General features: G+C 33.6%; 1 protein-coding gene across 4 annotated transcripts; it reads right to left on the bottom strand.

Moving 5' to 3' along the window:
- Positions 1-5,647: 5,647 nt before the first annotated feature.
- LOC109171538 (cysteine-rich receptor-like protein kinase 2) lies at positions 5,648-20,871 on the bottom strand. Of its 4 annotated transcripts, XM_019320567.1 has the most exons (10): positions 20,609-20,869; positions 15,631-16,440; positions 15,425-15,538; positions 15,205-15,344; positions 14,906-15,116; positions 14,575-14,809; positions 14,335-14,485; positions 13,116-13,307; positions 5,880-6,089; positions 5,648-5,718 (listed from the first exon to the last, which is right to left on the bottom strand). In XM_019320567.1, exons 2-9 carry the CDS (start codon positions 16,409-16,411, stop codon positions 5,934-5,936), a joined length of 1,980 nt encoding a protein of 659 aa, XP_019176112.1. In that variant the 5' UTR covers positions 16,412-16,440; positions 20,609-20,869; the 3' UTR covers positions 5,648-5,718; positions 5,880-5,933. The 4 variants fall into 4 exon arrangements, with proteins under 4 accessions (XP_019176112.1, XP_019176116.1, XP_019176113.1 ...); XM_019320571.1 differs by lacking the exon at positions 5,880-6,089 and having other exon boundaries at positions 5,654-5,771; positions 12,869-13,307; XM_019320568.1 differs by lacking the exons at positions 5,648-5,718; positions 13,116-13,307 and adding an exon at positions 5,773-5,788 and having other exon boundaries at positions 5,884-6,278; positions 20,609-20,871.
- Between the last annotated feature and the right edge of the window lie 2,735 nt (positions 20,872-23,606).

Here is a 23,606-nt window from a genome sequence, read left to right as displayed (position 1 = left end):
TTCAAGCTTGTTTAAGCGGTGTTGATAATAAAATATAAAAAATAGTAACCATTTATAGGGCGTTTGGTTGGAAGTAAGGAATTAGGGGGGAAAGAAATTGTAATTCGGTGGGAAAAGAATAATGTGGGAATAAAGTAGGAATTCAAATTACACTGTTTGGTATACAAGAATATGATTTCAGGGAATAAGTGATACAATGACTGAAATGTCCTTATGAATTAATAATAATAATAATAATAATGACAGAAATGCTTGCCGATCGAAGAGCATCGTGTGAGGCTAGCTTCCTCGCTCCAGCGTGTTTTGGCAAGAGACGCGATAAGCTAAGCGTGTTCTTCGAACTCTCACACTCTAGAATCGACCGACGATCTAAACGAGACTAGGTTGGTTTTTGCCTACGATAACCGCAAGTCGTGCCGATCGGAGAGCATCGCGTGAGGCCGGCTTCCCTGCTTTAGCGTGCTCCGGCAAGAGATGCAATAAGTGTGTTCCTTAAACTCTCCGCCCTAAAAACGCTCGGCGATCCAGACAAGACCAGGTTGGTTTTTGCAGACGGCGATCTAGGGCGGTTGGATTTCCATCGCAGCAGCAGTAGACAAGCTTCGTCCAGGCATCGCAGTCTGGTGGCTGTATAGAGATGAGAGATGAGAATGAGATGGTGGATGACATCTAATAAGACAAGGGTATTATTAGAGGGGTAAAATTGTCTTCACACTATCTTTTTTTCTCTCCTTGAGCGCCAGATTGCAATTCTTTTGGAGGGGGTCTGAATTCTAACTCAGCAAATAGAGGGAGTTGCAATTCAGTGAAATTGTAATTCCTTTCAACCAAACAACGTAATTGTGACCTCCATTGAATTCCAATTCAACTACAACTAAATTACATTGAATCAAGCATACACTTAGACATTAAATGATAAATTTTTAGTTGAGATCTAACATATTTTTTTAATTAAAGGGTTATGTATTTGAATTTTTATGCTATTTACATTTTATTGTTTATTACTTTTTAAAGTTTTAGTTAATTGATACGAACCTCGTGCATAGGAGATCACCCCCAAAAAAAACTTTTAGAACGTCACGTACTCTTTTAGAACGCAATCTTTGAGTAGGAAAAGAGATAAAGAAACATTCTAAAAAATCTAGTAAAGAAACTTTCTGAAAATTTAATACTTTTTAAAAAAATAATAAAGAAAACAATAAGATAATAACTTAAAATAAACAATACTTTTCCAAGTTTAAGTAGGTTCTTAATGGATATGACTGGTCTACATCATTCTCCATTTCTTGAAAAAGATTCGACATTAAATCCGCACCTTTAGACAAGAATTCAAAAGGACAACTCCCTTTTCTCTATCTACTTTATGGTCAATATATTTGTTCAACACATCCCTACTAGGGGATAATTTTTAGTTTATGTCAGGTGAAAAAACTTGAGTGGGGTTATTTGTAGATGTGGAGTGGGGTTATTTGCTTGGTTCTTCCTCCGGTAAAGAACGAAATCATGTTAGAATTTTTTTTTTTAAAAAAAAGGAAGACAGAAGCGCGCTTGACGCGCACCTTGCGCCCACAGCGGGCGCGTGCACTACTATGACTTTTGAACCACTTTTTACGCTTTTTTTGTTTTGTTTTGTTTTTGTTTTATTTTTTTTTTAAATGTAAGAATTTGTTTTATTTTTCATTTTTCTTTTTCACCCACATTTTTATCTCCTAACGGAGATAAACTACTAAGGATGCTCTAAGCTCAAATTCATCACTATATATTCTAAAGCTTCACATTCATCCACTGAGGGCACTATGCCTCCGTCTTCCTCAACATCTTTCTCAACCAACAAATCCAAAAAAAAATCTTTATCAGTCATAATAGTTAAGATAGTATTTTCGACCTTGATTACTTTCTCTCCGGCTATATTCTTATCTTTCTCATTGTTTTCTTCTTTTGTTTCCTCTACTATATCCACACGTGCTTTTGCTTCAATATCCTCCTATTTTATTTTTTTCTTCACGCTCTTCTTCTTCTTCAATACTGTTCAGGTAGAGATCAACCTCATTGAGCCTACCTACAGACTAAATTTGCAATGATATGAATCCCTATAAGAATGCTATGGAAACTAAATTTGCAATGACATGAATAGGAATGGCAATTTCAATCCGCCCCGCGAATGTTTACCCAAATCCACCCCGCATGGATCAAGTTTTTTTGGGTGATGGTGGGCGGTGGGTCGGGGGTGGGTCTTAAAAAAGTAAACCCGCGGTGGGTCGGGTTGGATTCGAATTTTATGTACAAAACCCGCTTAGAACCCCACCCGACCCACCATGTGTGTGTGTGTATATATATATAATAGTCAAATAAGTACTAGTGTGTAGTTATTTATAAAAGTTTATATAACTTCTTGTATCTTTTTACTATTTTTATATCTAAACTACTAAGTTTATTTTTAAAAATTAACAATTTAGTTATTATATATAAATATTTCTATTATTTTATGTTTTAGTATCACTAATGAATTTTATTATTTTATTATGTGTAAGTAATTTACATATTTTTTTTTAAAAAAATAATAAAATGATAAGTGGTGGGTACCCGTAGTGGACACCCGCACCCAATAGATGTGGGGGTGGGTTTTAAAAAAGTCCACCCGATGAGGGTTGGGGTGGGGGTGGGTGGAGAAAAAATATGGTGGGTCGGGTGAGGGATGTAGCCACACCCGACCCATTGCCATCCCTAGACATGAACCCTCCACACAGTGCGAAGGTAAAGAGTCTAGTTGACAAACGAATTCAAAGATAAATTACTGGGATGTGCAACAAGCCACAATTCTCCACTGCTTGAGAAAATCCCTAGAGCAAACTCTCGGGATGTAGGTTATACCCCTTTTCTTAGACTACAAAGCCATATTATTGAAAGCCCCAATCACAACACAAGGAAGGTGCAACTGCGCCTTCAAGGAGAATAGAAAGTTTCAAGCTTCCATTCTCCTACTTTTCGGGAAACCATAGTAGCAAGTCAAACGCCAAGGCTGAAACTTGGGAAGAGTAATCATAAGATTGATGTGATTCTTGGAGAAACTGATTAAACTAACCATGTTATTCTTCTTCCAAAACAAAGCTAAACCACCACTTAAACCAACCCTCTCTACATAAAGCAAGCCTTCATAGCCCAACTTAACACATAGCCTTTTTGCATGTGCACGATTCACCTTAGTCTCCATCAAAAAAAATTAAATCGGATTTCTTACTAAACACAATGTCTTATACCTCATGAACTATACATGAATTACCCAAGCCACAACAATTCCAGTTAAGGGTGCTCATTGGGAAGGGCGGGTCTAAACAATGGAGCCCTTTAAAAGCAAGTTTTTGGGACCTCACCCATGATTGCATCATCCCCATATGACCCCCTCACATTCTCCTTCCTCCTCTTCGATCTTACCACCACCCCTCTCCTTCCTAGGCCCATGCTTGCCTCGCCCTCATCCCTTTCTATCCCCAAAACCTCAACCTTTAGTGTTGTTGGAAATTTATATAGTAATGGAGATTAATGTTTCAGATGAACTACCATGAAAGCTTAAATAATATTTGGAGTTGTGGAGTTGTAAATATTATTTTAGTTTGGTAGAAAGTAAATTAAAATACTGGGAGAAATGTATATAGTTAATATGCTTGAGAGTATATAGCTATATGCTTGTGATATATAGCTAATATGCTTGAGAGTTATAGCTAATATGCTTGAGAGTATTAATGCATGTTTGGATATTTTCATGCGTAAGGTTTTGGGGCATTTTGAAGCTATATGCTTCAAAACTACACTTAACGTGCTTGGAATATGCACTTAACGTGCTTGGAATATGCACTTTACGTGCTTGGAATATGCTCTTCTATTTATGCATTTTGAAGCTATATGCTTCAAAGTTACACTTAACATGCTTGGTATATGTAGCTGTATGCTTGAGATTATTGAACTACATATATGGATATTATTTATATTTATTCTTTGCATGTTTTCATGCGTAAGGAATATATATATATAAATATATATATGTATATAATTTTGCATACAGTTACTGACTCAAAATAATTTTATTATTTCTCCAGTGATAGATATATCAATCAGGATATATCTTATCTTATGGAAGTTGAGTTTTAAATCACAGCAACTTCCATGTAACTTCTTCAAACAGATATATTTTTCATCTATAAATATATTGGAGAAACATCTGAAAGGAACAATGCAATTTACAGACAATTTACATGCATATTTTACAAGCAATTATTTTGTAGGAAACCAAGATACTTCACAAGCTTACATCTCTACAGGGAATTCTCAAACAAAGCAACTTGAGAATTTCATTCATCTTCTTGTATCCCATAAGATTAAATCTTGAACCTTGTTGCTTTTATAGAGGGAGATTTAAAGCTTATAGGAAAGTGATTACAGGCCTGAAGATATCAAATGATCTAGTTTTTGTTCCCTGTTGTATTCTGTATTATTGTTGTATCTCAAATGTATTACAGATTAAAAGCCCTTTTTCCAACAAGTGTGGTCACCCCTTGGCTCCCAGATTCCCTCTCTTTGAAGGACCACCAACGTAACAAGCCATGGCACCCCTACGGAGTGCAACCCCCTTCCCAAACCCGCATGCAACCACCCCCCATATGGGTAACTCTCAGGTGAAAGATTCCCATTATTGCCTTTCTACAAAAACAGTCGAAGATACCACAAAAGAAACAAAAGTTGTGAAGACGTTAGTATTTGAAATTCACCCATGTCCACAACGCGTCCCTTTTAATTAATTTCATGTGTTTCTTTAAGAGTTTCCTTACATCCAATTGTACCCCCACTCAAAAAGAACTTTTTCATGAACTCCCAACATTGAGCATTTCCATGAGCTCCCAACGTTGACCTTATCCAAGGAGATAAGAGTCCCAACAAAATTTCCCACCTGTTATAGGACCAAGTCTACCAAACTAGTTTTATTATATATATTAATATAATAAATTATTGATCAATTATGCAAATATTCAGTCCGTGAATAATTTAAATAGTAGTTTTACATTATGCTAATAGAAGTTTTTAAACTTCTTGTAACCTCCCAGAACTTCCATGTTTGAGGATGGAGTTAATATCATAATTATTGTCTTTTTTTTTTCCTAAGTTTAGGGATTTACAATATAAAACAAAGATAAAAAATAAAAAATCTAAGATAAATTCCTAACTCTTTATTCTCTTTTTTGAATCAACTTGAATTATTTGTTCAATTTTTTGTATCTCATAAGTTTTATCTTAGATCTAGGTTGCTTATACAATATAATAAAAACTTGTAAGAAAGTATATCTAATACACACTTAAGTATTATAATTCTCACATTTCCCATGTTTTGTTGCACTCAAATACCATATCTTTCCAACATTCACTATTTCCAGAAGAAGTTAACTTGAAGTATTATAATTCTCACATTTCCCCATGTTTTGTTGCACCCAAATACCATATCTTTCCAACATTCACTATTTCCACGTGGTCAGCTGAGCTGGCATCACCATATCCTTCAGCATTCATTGCTAGTTTGCTACATAATTACCATTACCATTTTGTCACTTAATATTCCTCCTAATGGGTTAAGCTTGGTAGCCTTGAGAGAAAATAGAAATTGACATAATCTCAATAATTATATTAAATAATACATACATTCCAAATATCATCTATATCACATCATTATATGTACTTGTTGCTCTCATAAAGTATGGTTACATAGATGCTTCAATTCCAATAACCTCCATCATCTCCATATATATATATATATATATATATATATATATATATATATATATATATATATATATATATATATATATATATATATATATATATATATATATTCCATACATGCTATGCTTTAAGTTCATTAATTGATTTCAAATCAAAACAACTATTGATCACCTAGGGTAGAAAGAACTGTGAAACATGCTGGCAATCGAAGCAGAATCACCTTCTCTGAGAGGGAATGTGGGATTATCCCAATCACTGTTTAATTGCATGATTTTCTCATTCATGAAGGGAGGATTACTGGGCAAAGGCAACTCTTCTTCTTCCTTGTTCAAAAGCATTTGTAATACCTTGGACATGGGTGGCCTTAGGGATGCCACCTCTTGGGTACACAATAGCCCTACATGAACTGCCCTTGTAGCTTCATTCTTAACATCTATATTGCGGTAGTTATTAAGGATTAGGTTTGGGTCAAACAACCCATCCACTCTCCCTTCTTGGAAATGCTTCCATACCTAGAATAAAGTCAGCAAATATATGTTAAACCTTAGCTTATTCATTAATCCTTTCAAAGTTTAGCTAGAAAGCGCCCCAAAAAGTTGAATTCCAACCCCAAGGGCCGACAGATCATTTGGGGCAATTTTTTTTTTGTAAACCTTAAATACAATGTACATTTTTTTAAAAAGATAACAACTACATTTTTAATATACTAAAAGTACATTATTTCTGTATTGAATGTACATTATTTGATAGTATACAAAATAATATACTTTTAGTATTCAAATAATGTACATTTCATGAATACAAGGTACATTTTTAATATACTAAAAGTACATTATTTATGTACCGAATATACATTATTTGATAATATACAAAATAATGTACTTTCAGTACTCAAGTAATGTACATTTCATGCCAAGCACATGCCAAGCACCTTGTGCTTAGATGACATCTCTGGGGCTCTCCTTAAGAGAAGGTCACAAGATCGAACAGATATTACCTTACATATAGAGAAACTATAGAACATATACTACCTTATAATAGAGTCAATAGTACTTAAAAAAAGTACGACTGATGGATAGAAGGTACATTTTTAATAATATACTAAAAGTACATGTTTTGGAGATATATTCAGGGTTTCCACCGTCGGACACAGTGACTAATCCCCTTGCTGGATTGTAGGCACCTCTTTTGGATGGGACAACTGACCTGGGAATTTAAGGCTGCTCCATACCCAAAGCCAATGATCGAACCCTTGACCTTTAGTTAAGGATGAATGAGTCCCTTCCACTTAACCACATCCCCGAATTACTAAAAGTACATTATCTGTGTACTGAATGTATATTATTTGGTAGTATACAACATAATATACTTTTAGTACTTACTAGTCCTCACAGTTGTGTAGACCATGGTCCATAGAATAAGCAACAATTGGGAGGATGTAAAAATCCAGTGCACATAAGGGAGCTACCCACTTTAGGCATAATCTCCACAAGGAGTATTTTAGAGGATGACAAGTTTGGCATCCTAGTTTGGCGCCAACTTGATCCATAAGTCTGCGTGTAATTGGGCCCTTCCTTATGATATATATATATATTTTAAAGTTGAGATATAACATATTTTTAAGGCAAATTATGCTGTGCATCCATATGCACCATGCATGGTGCATACGGATGCAAAAACGACGTCGTTTTAATAAAACGCGCGTCTACCCTTAAAAAAAAAATCAGGTTCGATTCCCAACAACAACATATAAATTAAAATTTCATAATCGATGAACTATAATTCCATAATCGATGAACTATAATTCCATAATCTAATCTATGAACTAAAAATTCCAGAATGAATGAACTAAAATTCCATAATCTATAAACTAAAATTTCAGAATCCATGACCTACAATTCCATAATCGATGAACTATAATTCCATAAGCAATGAACTATAATTCCATAATCTATGAACTAAAATTCCAGAATGAATGAACAATATAATGTTGTTGCTGGGAATCGAACCTGAATTTTTTTTAAAGGGGAGACGCGCATTTTTTAATAAAACGACGTCGTTTTGGCATCCGTATGCACCATGCATGGTATGCACCATGCATGGTGCATACGGATGCACAGCATAACTATCCATTTTTTAATTAAAGAGTTATGTATCTGAATTTTTATGCTATTTACATTTTATTGTTTATTATTTTTTAAAATTTTAGTTAATTGATACGAACCTCGTGTATAGGAGATAATCCCAAACAGGGACGGAGGCAGAGGGGGGGCAGGGGGGTCAGCTGCCCCCCTCACCCCACCCCCACCCCATATATAATATGTATATATGTATATACAGTATATGTTTTAGTATTAGTATAAAAAAAATTAGTAAATGTTAACAAGTAAGGAGTTAGGTTAGTTGTTAGAGCATATCTATGGTAATAGGAATGGTTTTGGGTTCAAAACCTTGGATTAGAATATTTTGTCCTTCCCCTATGGATTTAACACATTTATTTTTTTAATATTTAACACACACACACACACACACACACACACACACACACATATATATATATATAATATTCTTTCATATTAATAGTGATATGTATACTTTATAATGTGTTTTCTATTCAAATTATTTTATTAAATTACAATTATATTTCTTAAGTAATGGTTATAAAAAAAAATTCTTAGGTAATTTTTTTTTTAAAATTATATCTTTTATTTTAATGTTTCGCTTTTACTGAAAAAAATTTCTAAATCTATCCTACTTCGCCCCCCCTTAATCGAATTTCTGGCTCCGTCCCTGACCCCAAAAAGTACTTTTAGCACGTCTCATACTTCTATAGAACACAATCTTTGGGTAGGAAAATAGATTAAGAACATTCTAAAAAGTCTAGTAAAGAAAGTTTTTAAAAGTAATAATTTTTAAAAAATTAATAAAGAAAGCAATAAGATAACCAACTTAAAATAGAAAATAATTTTTCAAATCTAAGTAGGTTCTTAATGGATCCTTGTGGCTGGTCTGCATAATTTTTCCTTTCTTGAAAAGGATTCGACATTAAATTTGCACCTTTAGACAAGAATTCGAAAGGATGGCTCCATTTTCTCCATCTACTTTACTGTAACTCTCTTAAGCTCAAATTCATCACTATATATTCTAAAGTTTCACATTCATCCATTGAGAGCACTATGCCTCCATCTTTCTCAACCAACAAATTCAAAAAAGCTCTTTATCAGTCATAATAGTTTATCAACCTTGATTACTTTCTCTGGCTATATTCTTATCTTTCGCATTGTTTTCTTCTTTTGTTTCCTCTACCATATCCACGTGTTTTTGCTTCAATATCCTCTTCTTCATCAATACTCTTCAGGTAGAGATCAACCTCATTCTCTTTACTTTCTTCTTCTTCTTGGGTTGCCACTACTTCATTTAAAGGCTCATCTTGATCACATGGCAGTATTGCCTTGACTTTTCCTATATCTCTGTTGTCCTCCTTAGGATGTGATATGAGCTTACCCACAGGGAAACCAAATTTGCAATGATATGAACCCTCCACACAGTGCGAATGGTAAAGAGTCTAGTTGACAAACGAATTCAAAGATAAATTACTGGGATGTGCAACAAGCCGCAACTCTCCACTGCTTGAGAAAAACCCTAGAGAAAACTCACGAGATGTAGGTGCTAACCCCTCTTCAGTCTTCTCAGACTAAATAGTCATATCATTGAAATCCCTAATCACAACCCAAGGAAGGTGTGACTGCACCTTCAAGGAGAATAGAAAGTTCCAAGCTTCCCTTCTCCTACTTCTTTTCAGGAAACCGTAGTAGCAAGTCAAACACCAAAGCTGAAACTTGGGAAGAGTAATCATAAGGTTGATGTGATTCTTGGAGAAACTGATTAAACTAGCCATGTTATTCTTCTTCCAAAACAAAGCTAAATCAACACCTAAACCAACCATCTCTACATAAAGCAAGCCTTTATAGCCCAACTTAACACAAAGCCTTTTTGCATGTGCACGATTCACCTTAGTCTCCAACAAAAAAATTAAACTGGGTTTCTTACTGGACGCAAAGTCTTATACCTCACGAACTGTACATGGATTACTCAAGCCACAACAACTCCAGTTAAGGGTGGTCATTGAGAAGGGCGGGTCTGAACAATAGAGCCCTCCAAAAGTAAATTTTTGGGACCTCACCCATGATAGCATCATTCCCATATGACCCCCTCACATCCCCCTCTTCCTCTCCGATCTTACCAGTTACCACCACTCCTCTCCTTCCTAGGCCCACGCTTGCCTCACCCTCATCCCTTTCTACCCCGGCCCCAAAACCTCATCCTTTTTGGGACCTGTCCTTCTTAACTAATTTCATGTGTCTCTTTAAGGCTTTCCTGACATATAATTGTACACTGACTCAAAAAGAATTTTTCCATGAGCTCCCAACGTTGACCTTATCCAAGGAGATAAGAGCCCCGACAAAGTTTCCCACCTGTTCTAGCACTAAGTCTACTAGACTAGTTTTATATATATATATATATATATAAAATAAATTATTGATCAATTATGCAAATACTGAGTTTGTGAATAATTTAAATAATAGTTTACATTATTGTCTTATTTATGGGAGTGTTGGTCCCGATATAACGAAATGAGTAAGTCTAGAGGAGGAGAGGGGGTGAATGGACTTACTAACGATTTTGAAAAACTACTTTTTTAACAGAATCGATGCCTTAAAAGCAACGACAAAACTAGAGATACTACGCACTGCGGAAAGGGTTATGTAAAGTCTTTTTACGTTTTTCTTTGCACTTTTGTTGTGTTTTTAACCAAAGTGGTTTAAGGTTGATGAAAATGCAATGCAAGCAATTAAAGAGCTAAAATAGAGAGGGAGAGGGAGAGGGAGAGGGAGAGAGAGAGAGATTTTTATAGTGGTTCGGAATTAAGCCTACCTCCACTCTTCCTTCACAACTTATGAAGGGGTTTGCACTAATCACTCCTTAGTATAAACTACTTAGCCAAGTTTGCTTCCTTGATCACTAAGCCGGACAGCAACTTGCTCAGGTTTTTCAACTCCTCGGAGTTTACTCCGCATCTATCAACTTCTCCGAGTTGAGTGTGGTTTTGAGAAAAAAAGATGTTGTTTTTCTCCAACAAAAATCTTGACTTGATGAAGCTTGATCTTCGTATAGAACTTGTGCAAGATTTCTTGAGGGTGTGAAGATGTTTAAATACTTAGAGCTTTAAAAGAATAATCTTCACAAACACACTTGTAAGCTTGAGATGTTTTGAAAGCTTTGTTTAAGAATGAGTGGCGACCAGCACCTTCTTCAAGTGTTGAAGGTGGGTATTTGTAGGTGAGAAAAATTCAACCGTTAGAGGGAAGATGAAATTTCAAAACCTATTGACCAGTGGTATTGTCCGCTGGGTAAAGAGCATTTAAGGCTGCTTGTATTGTGTAGCCGTTGGCTCCAAAAAGTAGACTACCTTTTGTCTTTTATCATGACACAACGGTACTAATCATTTAATACTCCTTGAATTTTGAAATCACATTCCTAGGACACTATTTGTCTAGGATAATTTACCCAGCACTTTGAGACTTGGAAAACTATGCTTCTGAGAGCATGTTTGGCTTGTCCAGTCGAGTCAGAAGATGACTCGTGTCAATAAGCTCTGGTAATGAATGATTGTCTTTATCATTCGTTTTCTTCACACATCAAATGATCTTTCTTTATTATTTGTCAAAGATTTGCCTGAGAGATAGACCCTTCCAGGTTTCGGTCTATGTAAATCTCTCAGTCTTGTCTTCCATTCTTCTTCTTGATCTTTGGTGGCGAAACTTGCAAGAGCATGTCAGCTCGGGTTACATTCAGTAAGCACGAGTTAATTAGTGCTTACAAAGAAGATTCGTCCTAGCACAACAACTAAAATTACAAGATCAAAATGAGGGGTCCAACTTCTAAATTTGGTATCATCAAAATCTAATTATAAAATGTTCTTAACAGGGAGGGAGTATTTCTAATAGAAATTTTTAAACTTCTTGTAACCTCCCATAACTTCCATGTTTGAGGATGAAGCTAATATCACAATTATTGTCTTTTTTCTAAGTTTAGGGATATACAATATAAAACAAAAAGATTCTAAGACAAATTCCTAACTCTTTCTTCTCTTTTTGAATAGCAACTTGAGTGATTTGTTCAACTTCTTGGATCTCACAAGTTTTATCTTTGACTTAGGTTGCTCATATAATATGATAAAACTTTGTAAGAAAGTATGTATCTAATACACACTTAAATATTATTATCCTCGCATTTCCCCATGTTTTGTTGCACCTAAATATCATATCTTTTCAACATTCACTATTTTCTGAAGAAGTTACAGTCTCAACTTAAATTATGGTGATCGTAAAAGCTTTGATGCCATAACAAAATAACCACAAAACTAATGGAAAATAGAGAAATCTAGAAAACCCTTAGCCAAGTTGGATGGACATACAGTTGACTTGATAATCACAATATTCAAAGTTCGACTCCTTGTTGGAGTAGTCTGTTGGCCTTCTTGATCGCCAAAGCTTTGACGCCATAACAAAATAACCACAAAACTAATGGATAATAGAGAAAACTAGAAAACTCCCAACCAAGTTGAATAGACGGTTAACTTGATAATCACAATGTTTGAAATTTGACTCCTTATCGAAACTATGTGTTGACCTTCTTAATTTGAGTTAGTCAACTATAGACAATCTAGACTGGTTTACCTCCTTGTAGTCTTTTGCCGATTAATATCATAAAGTGACCGGTAAGCGATTTATAAACGCATAGCAGCCAGCTCAGCCTAACTACAAATGCTTAGGTCATTACTTTCCACGTGGTCAGCTGAGCTGGCATCACCATATCCTTCAGCTTTCATTGCTAGTTTGCTACATAATTACCATTTTGTCACTTAATATTCGTAATGGGTTAAGCTTGGTAGCCTTGACAGAAAATAGAAATTGACATAATCTCAATAATTATATTAACTAATAAATACATTCCAAATAACATCTATACCACATCACTATACTTGTTGCTCTCATAAAGTATGGTTACATACTTACATAGATGCTTCAATTCCAATAACATAGGCAAGAAGCAGAAATTTTCTTTTCCATCATCTCCATATATCCCATACATGCTATGCTTTAAGTTCATTGATTTCAAATCAAAACAACTATTGATCACCTAGGGTAGAAAGAACTGTGAAACATGCTGGCAATTGAAGCAGAATCCCCTTCTCTGAGAGGGAATGTGGGATTATCCCAATCACTGTTTAATTGCATGATTTTCTCATTCATGAAGGGAGGATTATTGGGCAAAGGCAACTCTTCTTCCTTGTTCAAAAGCATTTGTAATACCTTGGACATGGGTGGCCTTTGTGATGCCACCTCTTGGGTACACAATAGCCCTACATGAACTGCCCTTAGAGCTTCATTCTTAACATCTATATTGCTGTAGTTATTAAGGATTAGGTTTGGGTCAAACAACTCATCCACTCTCTCTTCTTGGAAATGCTTCCATACCTAGAATAAGTCATGCAAATATATGTTAAACCTTAGCTTATTCATTAATCCATTCAAAGTTTAGCTAGAAAGTAGCCCACACAGACTTAGCTCAATGATTCGGTAGGTACTATTTGGGAGAAGAGACTAAAGTTTGAACATCGGCGGTGGCCGCGTGGGGATTATTTTCAAAGTGGGCAAATCCCTTGTGCGCACATGTCTGCTGAGCCATTGAATCACATCCTCCCAAATGCTCTGTCGGGCCGGGGTGTAGGGGCCCTTGGGGTTGGGAATTCAACCTTATGGGAGAAGAAATGTTTAGCTAGAAAGCAATTAATCTTGCCCCAAAAGGTTGAATCCCCAACCCCAAAGACATGACAGAGCATTTGGGGCAAATTTTTGTGTGGGCCAAAGTCCACAAAGCTATATGGACCATTAATAAAAGGTACATTTTAAATTTTTAATATACTAAAAGTACATTATTTGTAAATATAATTTACTTTTAGTATTTTAAAAAAAGTACATTATTTGTGTACTGAATGTATATTATTTGATAGTATACAAAATAATATAATTTCAATACTCAAATAATGTATGTTTCATGAATACAAGGTGCATTTTAATATACTAAAAGTACATTGTTTGTGTACTGAATGTACATTATTTGATAATATACAAAATAATGTACTTTCAGTACTCAAATAATGTATTTTTCATGAATACAAGGTATATTTTTAATATATTAAAAGTACATTATTTGTATACTGAATGTATATTATTGGGTAGTATACAACATAATATACTTTTAGTACTCACTGGTCCTCACAGTTGTGTAGACCATGGTCCATAGAATAAGCAACATTTGGGAGGATGTAAAAATTCAGTGCACGCAAGGGATCTTCCTACTTTAGGCATAACCCCCACACTACCGCTGCCGAGTTTCGAACCTTGGTTTCTTGCCTTAAAATACTACCTATTGAAACAGTAGCTAAGCTCGTGTAGGCAAAAGAACAATTAATCTAGCTACATGTATGGTTTTGAAACTTACTATATTCACCAAACTGTCCGTGTATTCTGCATTTCTGCTCATGTTGTTTTGCTTCCCAGTTATAATTTCTAACAATAATACTCCGAAGCTGTAAATGTCTACCTTCTCAGATAATTGTCCGTGTACTAGATACTCGGGAGGCAGATAACCCCTGTAACATAATGTTAAGTAAGAAAATTAGCCATCGCATTGAAGCGAGCTGAAATGTTAAGTTTTAAAATAATCGTACTAGTTACCCACAATGTTCCTGCAACAGCAGTGCTTATATGACTCTTATCTTCTTCAAAAGATCTCGCTAACCCAAAATCTGCAATTTTAGCACGAAACCTCGAGTCCAGCAAGATATTGCTGGCCTTGATATCTCTATGTATAATTCGTGTACTCGAGTTTTCATGGAGGTGCACCAAGCCTTCTGCTGTCCCTATCATTATGTTGAATCTCTTTTCCCAATTTAACTCTTTGCCTTTGTTTTCATCTGCCAAATGTGATAACAAAGCATCTTCATATCTCAATTGTTTACACTAACAAGCATAGCTATATAATCATGTAAAATTCAACATTATAAACTCACCAAAAATGAACCGATCAAGACTTAGATTTGGCAGAAATTCATACACAAGAAGGCTTTCGGGTCCGGAACAACTACAACCCAATAGCCTTATCAGATTCTTGTGCTCTACACTACTAATGATATTAACTTCATTGTAGAAATCCGATGCTCGATGTTTGTAGTTTAAAATTAGCCTTTTGACCGCAATCTCTCTTCCATCTGCCAAAACCCCCTACAATATAATCAAATGGTGTCATTTAAAATCACTAAGATATAAGAGCCTATGATATGATCGAGTGTGTACAAGATCGAAACAAAACCTTGTAAACAGTACCAAATCCCCCTTGCCCGAGTTTGTTGGCTTCATCAAATGATCCGGTGGCTTTGTCGAGTGTGGAATATTTGAAGCTCAAACTAATGTCATGAAGGGTATTCACTAGATTCTCAGCATCATTTGAACCTAACGTAAGAAGTACATACAAAAATAAGAATATAATTGCCAACAAACACTTCAAGGACTAGAAATCGATCATTTCTTACCTCTTCTTCTAATCGCTATTCTTCTTCGTTTCCATATATAAAATCCAACGACTAACGCCAAAACCAAAAGAACTACAGAACTAAGAGTTGTCACTACAATGACTACTACGTTTCCTGCAAATAAATTAGTCAATTAAGACTCGAAATCTGACCAATTTTAAGAAACACTACAAAAATATAATGTTGGAAACGCACAATAATCTTACCTCTTCCTGATGAATCTTCTTTAGTAGGAATAGGATTAAGAAAGTCGTGGTTAGAGTACCTCATGAAGCATCCGGTGTACAGCGCACGACCCTCGGACCAAGGCAAGCATTTCAACATGGAATTAGACGCATTTTCCAAACACGTTTTGCAAGCACTAGCATTCAGAGTCTTCCAACAATTGGCTAAAACATAAGCAGAAGAAGACTCGTTTTGCGCTCCAGAAACCGGCATTTCAACGCGTGCATAGCCATTGCTATTGGGGGCGTTTGAAACCGCCTGCAACACAGCCCTCCTTGCGCTCTCTTGGAACAACAAATCCTTTCTCGTGTCGTTGCCACAGACATGCATGTCCTCTGCTCCTAAAACCTCTTGAAAGAAGCTGTAATTCTCGCCACGCATGAAGCAACCGTCGAGATAAATTTTGGCGCTATTATAAGGGAAACACTGGCCTATTAAAGTTCGGGCTTCGGTGAAACACTCCACACAGTCAAGTAAAGAAAGATCGCCATAGCATTGCGCTAGTTCATAGTTAGAATCAGGCCCTGTGCCGGCTGATGAAATGCCCCATCCTTGAGTTACGATTTGCTGGTTTACGTTGTCTGTTGCTTCGACAAAAGTTTGGATGTAAGCTGTGGGGTTAGGGATAAGTTGATTTCCACAAATTCTTTTGATGGTATCAGATCTTGATGCACCATTGGATACTGGAATAAACAGTGTTACCATCACAAGTACTATTAGAGCAACATAAGACATGGGAGCAGAAAGGACTATCTCCTTCATGCTCTCAAATTGCTCTTTTCATCCCAAACCTGTTCAACATTTGAAAAACAAGAAAAGAATTAAAAACAGCAATCAAGATTTTTTAGGATGAAATGCTTACCACTACGACAAAAGCTATAGCTCGCGAAGGCGGGTGCACCTGCTAATCGTAACTGCAAAGTTTTTTTATGATAACTGCTTATCACTAAGCCAAAAGCTATAGCTCGCGAAGGCGGGTGCACCTGCCAGTCTTATCTACACAGTCTTTTTAGGATCAAGTGCTTATTACTATGCAAAAAACTATAGCTCATAGCGAAGACGCAATTTTATTTCCTTATATACCGCCACATTTTCGAAAGACATGGTGCTGGACTTGGCCCTTCACAGGCCTCCGCCCAATAATCCCCTATCACCAATTGCTGGATTTGGCCCTTCAACGGCCTCCACCCAACAAGATTTATATTGTGAACGAGTCTAGAGGTTGAGAATATATAACAAAGGAAAATGCTTCTTATCCCCCTTGAATTTCCCCTCCAAGATTTCCCTCCTAATGCGGCTTCAATTCCACTCATTGGGTGCCATTGGCTAACCCACCACTAATTTTTTTTTTTTTTTTTAAAAAAAAGGTACTGCGAAGTGCTCAATTTCCACCACGAACTAAATTAAGTGTCAAATAGATCCATCTACAAGTTAAATTTGTTCAATTGACTTTTTTTACAGGTTAATAACAGGTTACCAATTTAATTATTAAAATAAATAAATAAAATAAAATAAAATAAAAATAAAAATAAAAAAAAGAAAAAAGAATACAGCCGGTGGCTGCCAACCAGCTATCCATCAAAATCTCATCTGATCCCTTGTGCATAACAATTCAACCAGGTACAGGCTCGTAAATTTCAAAGTTACCAATTCCAGTACCCTATTGATGCCACAACCTCCACTCATCCAGTCTGGTAAGCTTGGCACAAGCTGCTGCATGTTATCCAAACCACAACACAGTCATATATGAGCGCACAACTATGTTAAACAAAACATTGACATAAAAATTCAACCACACCAAATAACTTCAAATCACAAACTGCCCAGACAGAACATTAACCCCTCAAAAATTCCTGCTCAAATATTTTTGCAAGTGTTTATTTTTTTAAGGTTACTAGTCAGTTTTAAATAATGGCACAATTAAAAACAGGATTTGCAACAGGATCTGGAAACAGAAAGCGAGAACCACTATTTCTCCACGAAACTATGGATGGAAAAGGGGAAGGAAACAAGTTGAAAAGGGGAAGGCTGTATTCTTTTTTTTTTTTAAATAATTTTTAAATTATTTTGAAATTATTTTTTTTAATAATTAAATTGGTAACCTGCAAAAAAAAGTCAATTACCTGCAAAAAAAGCTAATTGAACAAATTTAGTAGGTAAGTGTGGTTAATTAACCTTTAATTTAGTTCATGGTGGGAATTGAGCACTTGACAATAGTACATGAGCCTATTTGACACTTCTCCCTTTTAAAAAATAGTAATCAATTAATTAATTACACATCATGATTCATGAGGGATAGATTGGAGGGGAAAAATAGGAGGCTTCTCTATGATAAATCATTTCACTTTAATTTGTTGACTAATAATCTGAGTTGCATACTAAGTAATCTTGGTTTCATACTAACCCATTAGTTAATTTTAGTGGCATTATTTTTGTTACTTGGAACCTTATGATTATAAAGTCAATGGCCAGCAATTGTTATACTATGGACTAGGGTTCACCTTGCATTGTGGACTCACCTCTAAAAATTATGTGTTGTAATTAACCTGTTATGTGTCTTCGTTAATAAATTATGTATCTATTAATTGCAGATACATAATATGTTAATGCATATTATATGTCTGCAGTTAACATATTATGTGCCTTCAATTTATTTACATGCATATAATTTGTTTACGGTAGACACATAATTTGCCAGACTAACTCGATTGGGGTTGTCCCACTTGCTAAAATTGCACTCTAGTTACTCTTGTTATCTCAATAATCCAATGATATTTCCATTTAAATTAGAGTCATACTGCCTCTGTCCCATTTTGTTTGTCTGGTTCGGTTAACGAGACTTGAATGAAGTTATTTTTAATTCAATTTTTCACAAGTTTAGTATTAGTATATAAAATTTATATATTTAGAAACTACATTAAAAGTACTACTAAACACAAAAAAAATCAAATTTAAAAATAATTAAAAATTACTAAAAAAATAAATAAACAATGAAGAAAAAATTGGTTTGACAACTTAATAGTAAACATGACATGCAAAATGGGACAAAGGGATATTACATTATATTCTACTGAAATAGTGAAATCATTAGCTAATATTTATTTGTTTTTAACATATTATTATTGTATTCATTTGTTTTGTTTTGTTTTGTTTTGTTTTTTTCATTTGATTAATTTTGAAGTATTTATTAACTCACTTTGAGGGCAATAAATTTATAGTAATCAATAAAAATAACAAATTTTTTAGTTTTAATTGTAAGCCTTATACATAATACTACACCATGCATGTTAGAAAGTATATATTAAAGGTTATTTTAATAGGGACATTATACACATAAATTGACAACTTTAAAACTATAAGATACAAAACACGCCTCAATTTTAAAACTTTAAGATACAAAACACGCTTGAAATATATGCAAATATAAAAATACAAGACTATATTTGTAATTCTTTTCTTAAAATGTACAAATATTGATTGTCTACTAATTTAATAATTAAAAGTAATATACTATAGAGATATATAGAATATCAATCACTGATATTTTGGCGCAAATTATTTTGTGGACCCGGGTCCAAATGTTTACAATTTACTTTTTATAAATTCACAATTTGTATACTGCAAACAATGTTCACATATATGTATTACCTTGTTTTGTATTCATAAGTTCCTTTCACATACGGCAATCACACAATATTAACAGATTAGGATTTGATGACCCTGTATTATATTCACAAATTCCCTTCTTCTACCGCTGTTATGTGTTTTGACTTAAAAACACAATTTATATTCTAAAAGTTCACAATTTCAATACTACAAATATACAATTTATGCGTCGTTTAGGACCAGGGACCACCTTGCAAGGTGGACCCTAGTCCATGGTATAACAACTCATATTTTGGTTAGGTGAGGCATTCTAGAATTAGAAAATTTCTTGAGTCCAAAGCGAATGTCAATGGTGACATCAACAGTAATAACTTATTACCATAAGGCCAATCATAATATACCAATTACTGTAAGTCTGTAATTTAATAAAGGTAAATTTGATTTATTTTTTCTTTCTCTTATTTGAAACGCCTATTTATTAGAAAGCCAAAATTTTACAGCTAATTGCAACTTTAGGTAAACTTTTCTAGCATTCAAAAAAAAAGGTAAACTTTTCTAGCATTCAAAAAAACGGTGAACTTTTCTAATTCGAGTTGGGATTGGATTTTCCATCAAATAATGTAATGTGTTGTTTGGTCCCTTTTTTGGGCGATTGGAATTTGGAAAGCTATTTTAGAAATTTGTGGGTGTCAGATTTGACCAAAACTGTAAATTGACGAATTATAAAACAAAATCAAGGGCTGATTAAAAGAAAAGGAAATGAAATATTTTAAAATTTTATATTTTTACTTTTTAAAAAACAATTTTTTTTTAAAGTTGTTTTTTTTTTTTGATTTTTTTTTTCTTGCGAAGAGTAAAGCACAATTATATTTATATATAATTATTTTGGAAAAAAAATAACAAATACTATAGTAAAATTTAAGTTTCATTTAAAAACAAAGACAAATAGACATAAATAATAAATAAATAAATCAAATAAGTTATTTCGAAAATTTTCAATTTACAAAAATTTAGGAAATTAGTGTTGTTGATATTATGTTTTTTAGTCCTTTCAATACTGCGCTGTTTTGGTTCACTAAAACACTACAATTTTAATGTTTTCGGGCCCTAAAAAATGTTTTCCCAAAAAAAAAAATTGCAATTTTTCAATTCTGTGATTAATATACCCAACCAATATATCACAGAATCTGCAGAGCTATCTTCAATTCTTTTATCCTTTTTAATTAAATGCAACAAAGACGTGAAAAATCGAAATCGAGACCGATATGATTTAAGTTTTAAGAACAAAATCACTGAAAATATGCGGCAAAAGAAAAGAAGACGGAGATTAGATTACTAGGATATATAACACACCTCTTTCTTTCATGGATTTGGCGAAATTGAGGTTCGGATTATCCGATGAAGATCGTCCTTGATTATTGCTTCAATTCTTTTAGCCCCGCGGCTATACATATCAAAGAGGGCATCACAGCAGCGTATATATGTGGAGAAGTGAAGGAACGAAAGAATAGAGAAAACATAAGGATGAATAATGGAAGAAGCTAGAATCAATACGCAATGATGGTCGACTCAACTGGTAACTTGGTAGGTCAAGCCGAAGAAAATAAAATAACGTTTTTTCCTTTTTTTTTTCCTTGGGAGTTGGAAAAAAATGTTGTGGTGTTTGGTAAAAAGATGTTAACTGATTGTGTTAGTGGATTTGACTAGTTGATGTCATTAGTTAATTGTAAAAAGATATTTGATAAAATAGTTGTTAGCTGATAGCTGATTACATGCAAAACGATTTTTTCAAAAAGCTACTTTTAATAACTTTTTGAATTTTAACGTTTTAGAACAATAAGTCGTTACAAAAAGCTAGTTAATCAAACACTTATATTGATTGTTTAACTTGTTAAACAACTAATAGTGGTTAAATAAGCAAAATTGGCTGATAAACTAATTATGTTATCAAACATGACCCTAACTTTCGTTGAGCGGCATAAATGTGGTTCTTCCAAATTGGAGGTCACAAATTCGAATTCTAATAGGACATTGACTAGTTGTGATTAAGAAAGTATGTATAGACGTATATTACAATTTAACAGAATCGGTACTTCTCAAAACTTATAACTTAATATTGAAGTTTAAACTTTATTATAATTTTTAGTTAAAATTTTCAGCTCCTATCTGTGTATAAAAACTCTTTGGAGTGTTAGATTCACGAAATATAAGATTATATGAATGTAAAATTAGTTTGTGTTTGAATTGTAAAAATATAATATACTACTTCTGTCTCATTTTACCTGTTATGTTTATTTATTAGTCAAACTAACTTTTTCTTTTATTGTTTATTTTTTTTAGTAATTTTTAAATTTGATTTTTTTTTTGTTTAATAATACTTTTAATATAATTTTTAAATGTATAAATTTTATATATACTAATACTAATCTTAATATATTATGAAAATTTGAATTAAAAATTAGTCGAGCCATGTTAACGGAATTAGACAAACAAAATGGGACGGAGGGAGTAACTTGTTTGGTTAAAAGTTACTGGTCTCGCCCGGTAAGTTTCATCAATAGTTCGAGAATTCTAGTGTAAAATAATTAGGGGCTTTATAATTATTGCAAACTTAAAAGTTTATAATATTTATAAAATGAATCATGCTCTTTTTGTCTTATTTTTCTAGGAAAATATTACTTGTACTTCAAAATTCTATTCCCAACTTTTACTTCCTCTTACAAATCTTGGATATGGACAACTTTTCCTAAACCCACAAGATGAAAATGTCCTATCCATACTTGCCATATCAAGGATATATTTTTGTTTTTTTAAATAGATAACACTTCAACAATAACAATTGCATTCAAGATTACAAAGACAATGATTTTAAAAGTGTTGTCTTTTACATAAAAGACAATACTTTAAACTAAAACTATTGCATTCTAGTATTGTCTATATGCATTTTTCATGTAGTGCACTCATTGCGTAAACAATATTTCCCACTATGACAGTAGGATAAATATGGTGTTTAAATGTTAGTTGTACTTGAAGAACTTGAAATTGGTGAATCACGAAAGTAGGTCAATTCCTAGTCCTATGCCTTGTTTAGTGACTCTTAAACTAAGATTCCTTTGTACATTTCCTTCATTTTCTTCACTTTTAAAATCTTGAATGCAATCGTTATTGTTGAAGTGTTATCTATTTACACAAATATCAAATATCTCTCAAAGACAACACAACAAAAACAAACGTGTAGATCAAAATCGTTGTCTTTGTAAAAAAAAAAAAAGAGGCATGTTCAACGATAATGATTTTTATTTAAATCGTTATCATTGCAGTGTTGTCCATCTATAAAATATCAAATTTTGCTTAAAGACAGCACACCAAAGACAATGTATTGATCCAAGTTGTCACCTTAAAGACAATGGATGGATAAAAAATCGTTGTTTTTGTAATAAAAAAAATGTAAGCTCAAAGATAATGATTTTTTATCGTTGAAGTGTTGTCTATTTAAAAAATATCAAATTTTGCTTAAAGATAACACACCAAAGACATTTTCAAAACTTTTTTTTTTTTTTTTTTTTTAAATGTATGCTCAAACACAATAGTTTTTTAAAGCCGTTGCTAAAGTGTTGTCTATTTTAGAAAATATCAAATTTCGCTTAAAAATGACACACCAAATACAACGGATGAATAAAAATTGTTGTATTTGAAAAAAAATGTACACTCAAAGACAATGATTTTTTGTCGTTGAAGTGGTGCCTATGTTCAGAATATCAAATTTTGCTTAAAGACGACACATCAAAGATAACGGATGGATCAAAATTCAAAACCATTGCCTTTGAACAAAAAATGTTTTATCAAAGAAAACAAATTTTCTAAAAGTGTTGTCTTATATATAAAAGACAATACTTTAAACTAAAACTATTGCATTCTAGTATTGTCTATATGCATTTTTCTTGTAGTGCACTCATTGCATAAACAATATTTCCCACTATGAAAATATGATAAATAAGGTGTTTCGATGTTAGTTGTACTTAAAGAACTTGGAATTGGTGAATTACGAAAGTAGGCTAATTCCTAGTCCTATGCCTTGTTTAGTGACATTTAAACTAAGATTCTTTTGTAAATTTCATTCATTTCTCTTGTTGGTGATTTACCCTCAACCTAATAGCTTATATTGTATGTAGAAGATTATGTTTCCTTACTTGGACCTTACTTTAATTTTATTAATTGCCTTTTTTATTTGATCTTGTGTTTAAATTTATGATTTATTTGCCAGATAACTTATAATTCCATTACATTCTTGTATCTCTCTCAAATGGGAGGTCACAACTTTAAATCAAATTATCTCTTAAACTTGGTGACT

This window comes from Ipomoea nil, unplaced genomic scaffold, assembly GCF_001879475.1.
Source record: "Ipomoea nil cultivar Tokyo-kokei standard unplaced genomic scaffold, Asagao_1.1 scaffold0319, whole genome shotgun sequence".
Lineage (NCBI taxonomy): Eukaryota > Viridiplantae > Streptophyta > Magnoliopsida > Solanales > Convolvulaceae > Ipomoea > Ipomoea nil.
Note: the sequence above shows the minus strand (reverse complement) of the source record. Positions and strands in the feature narration are given on the sequence as shown.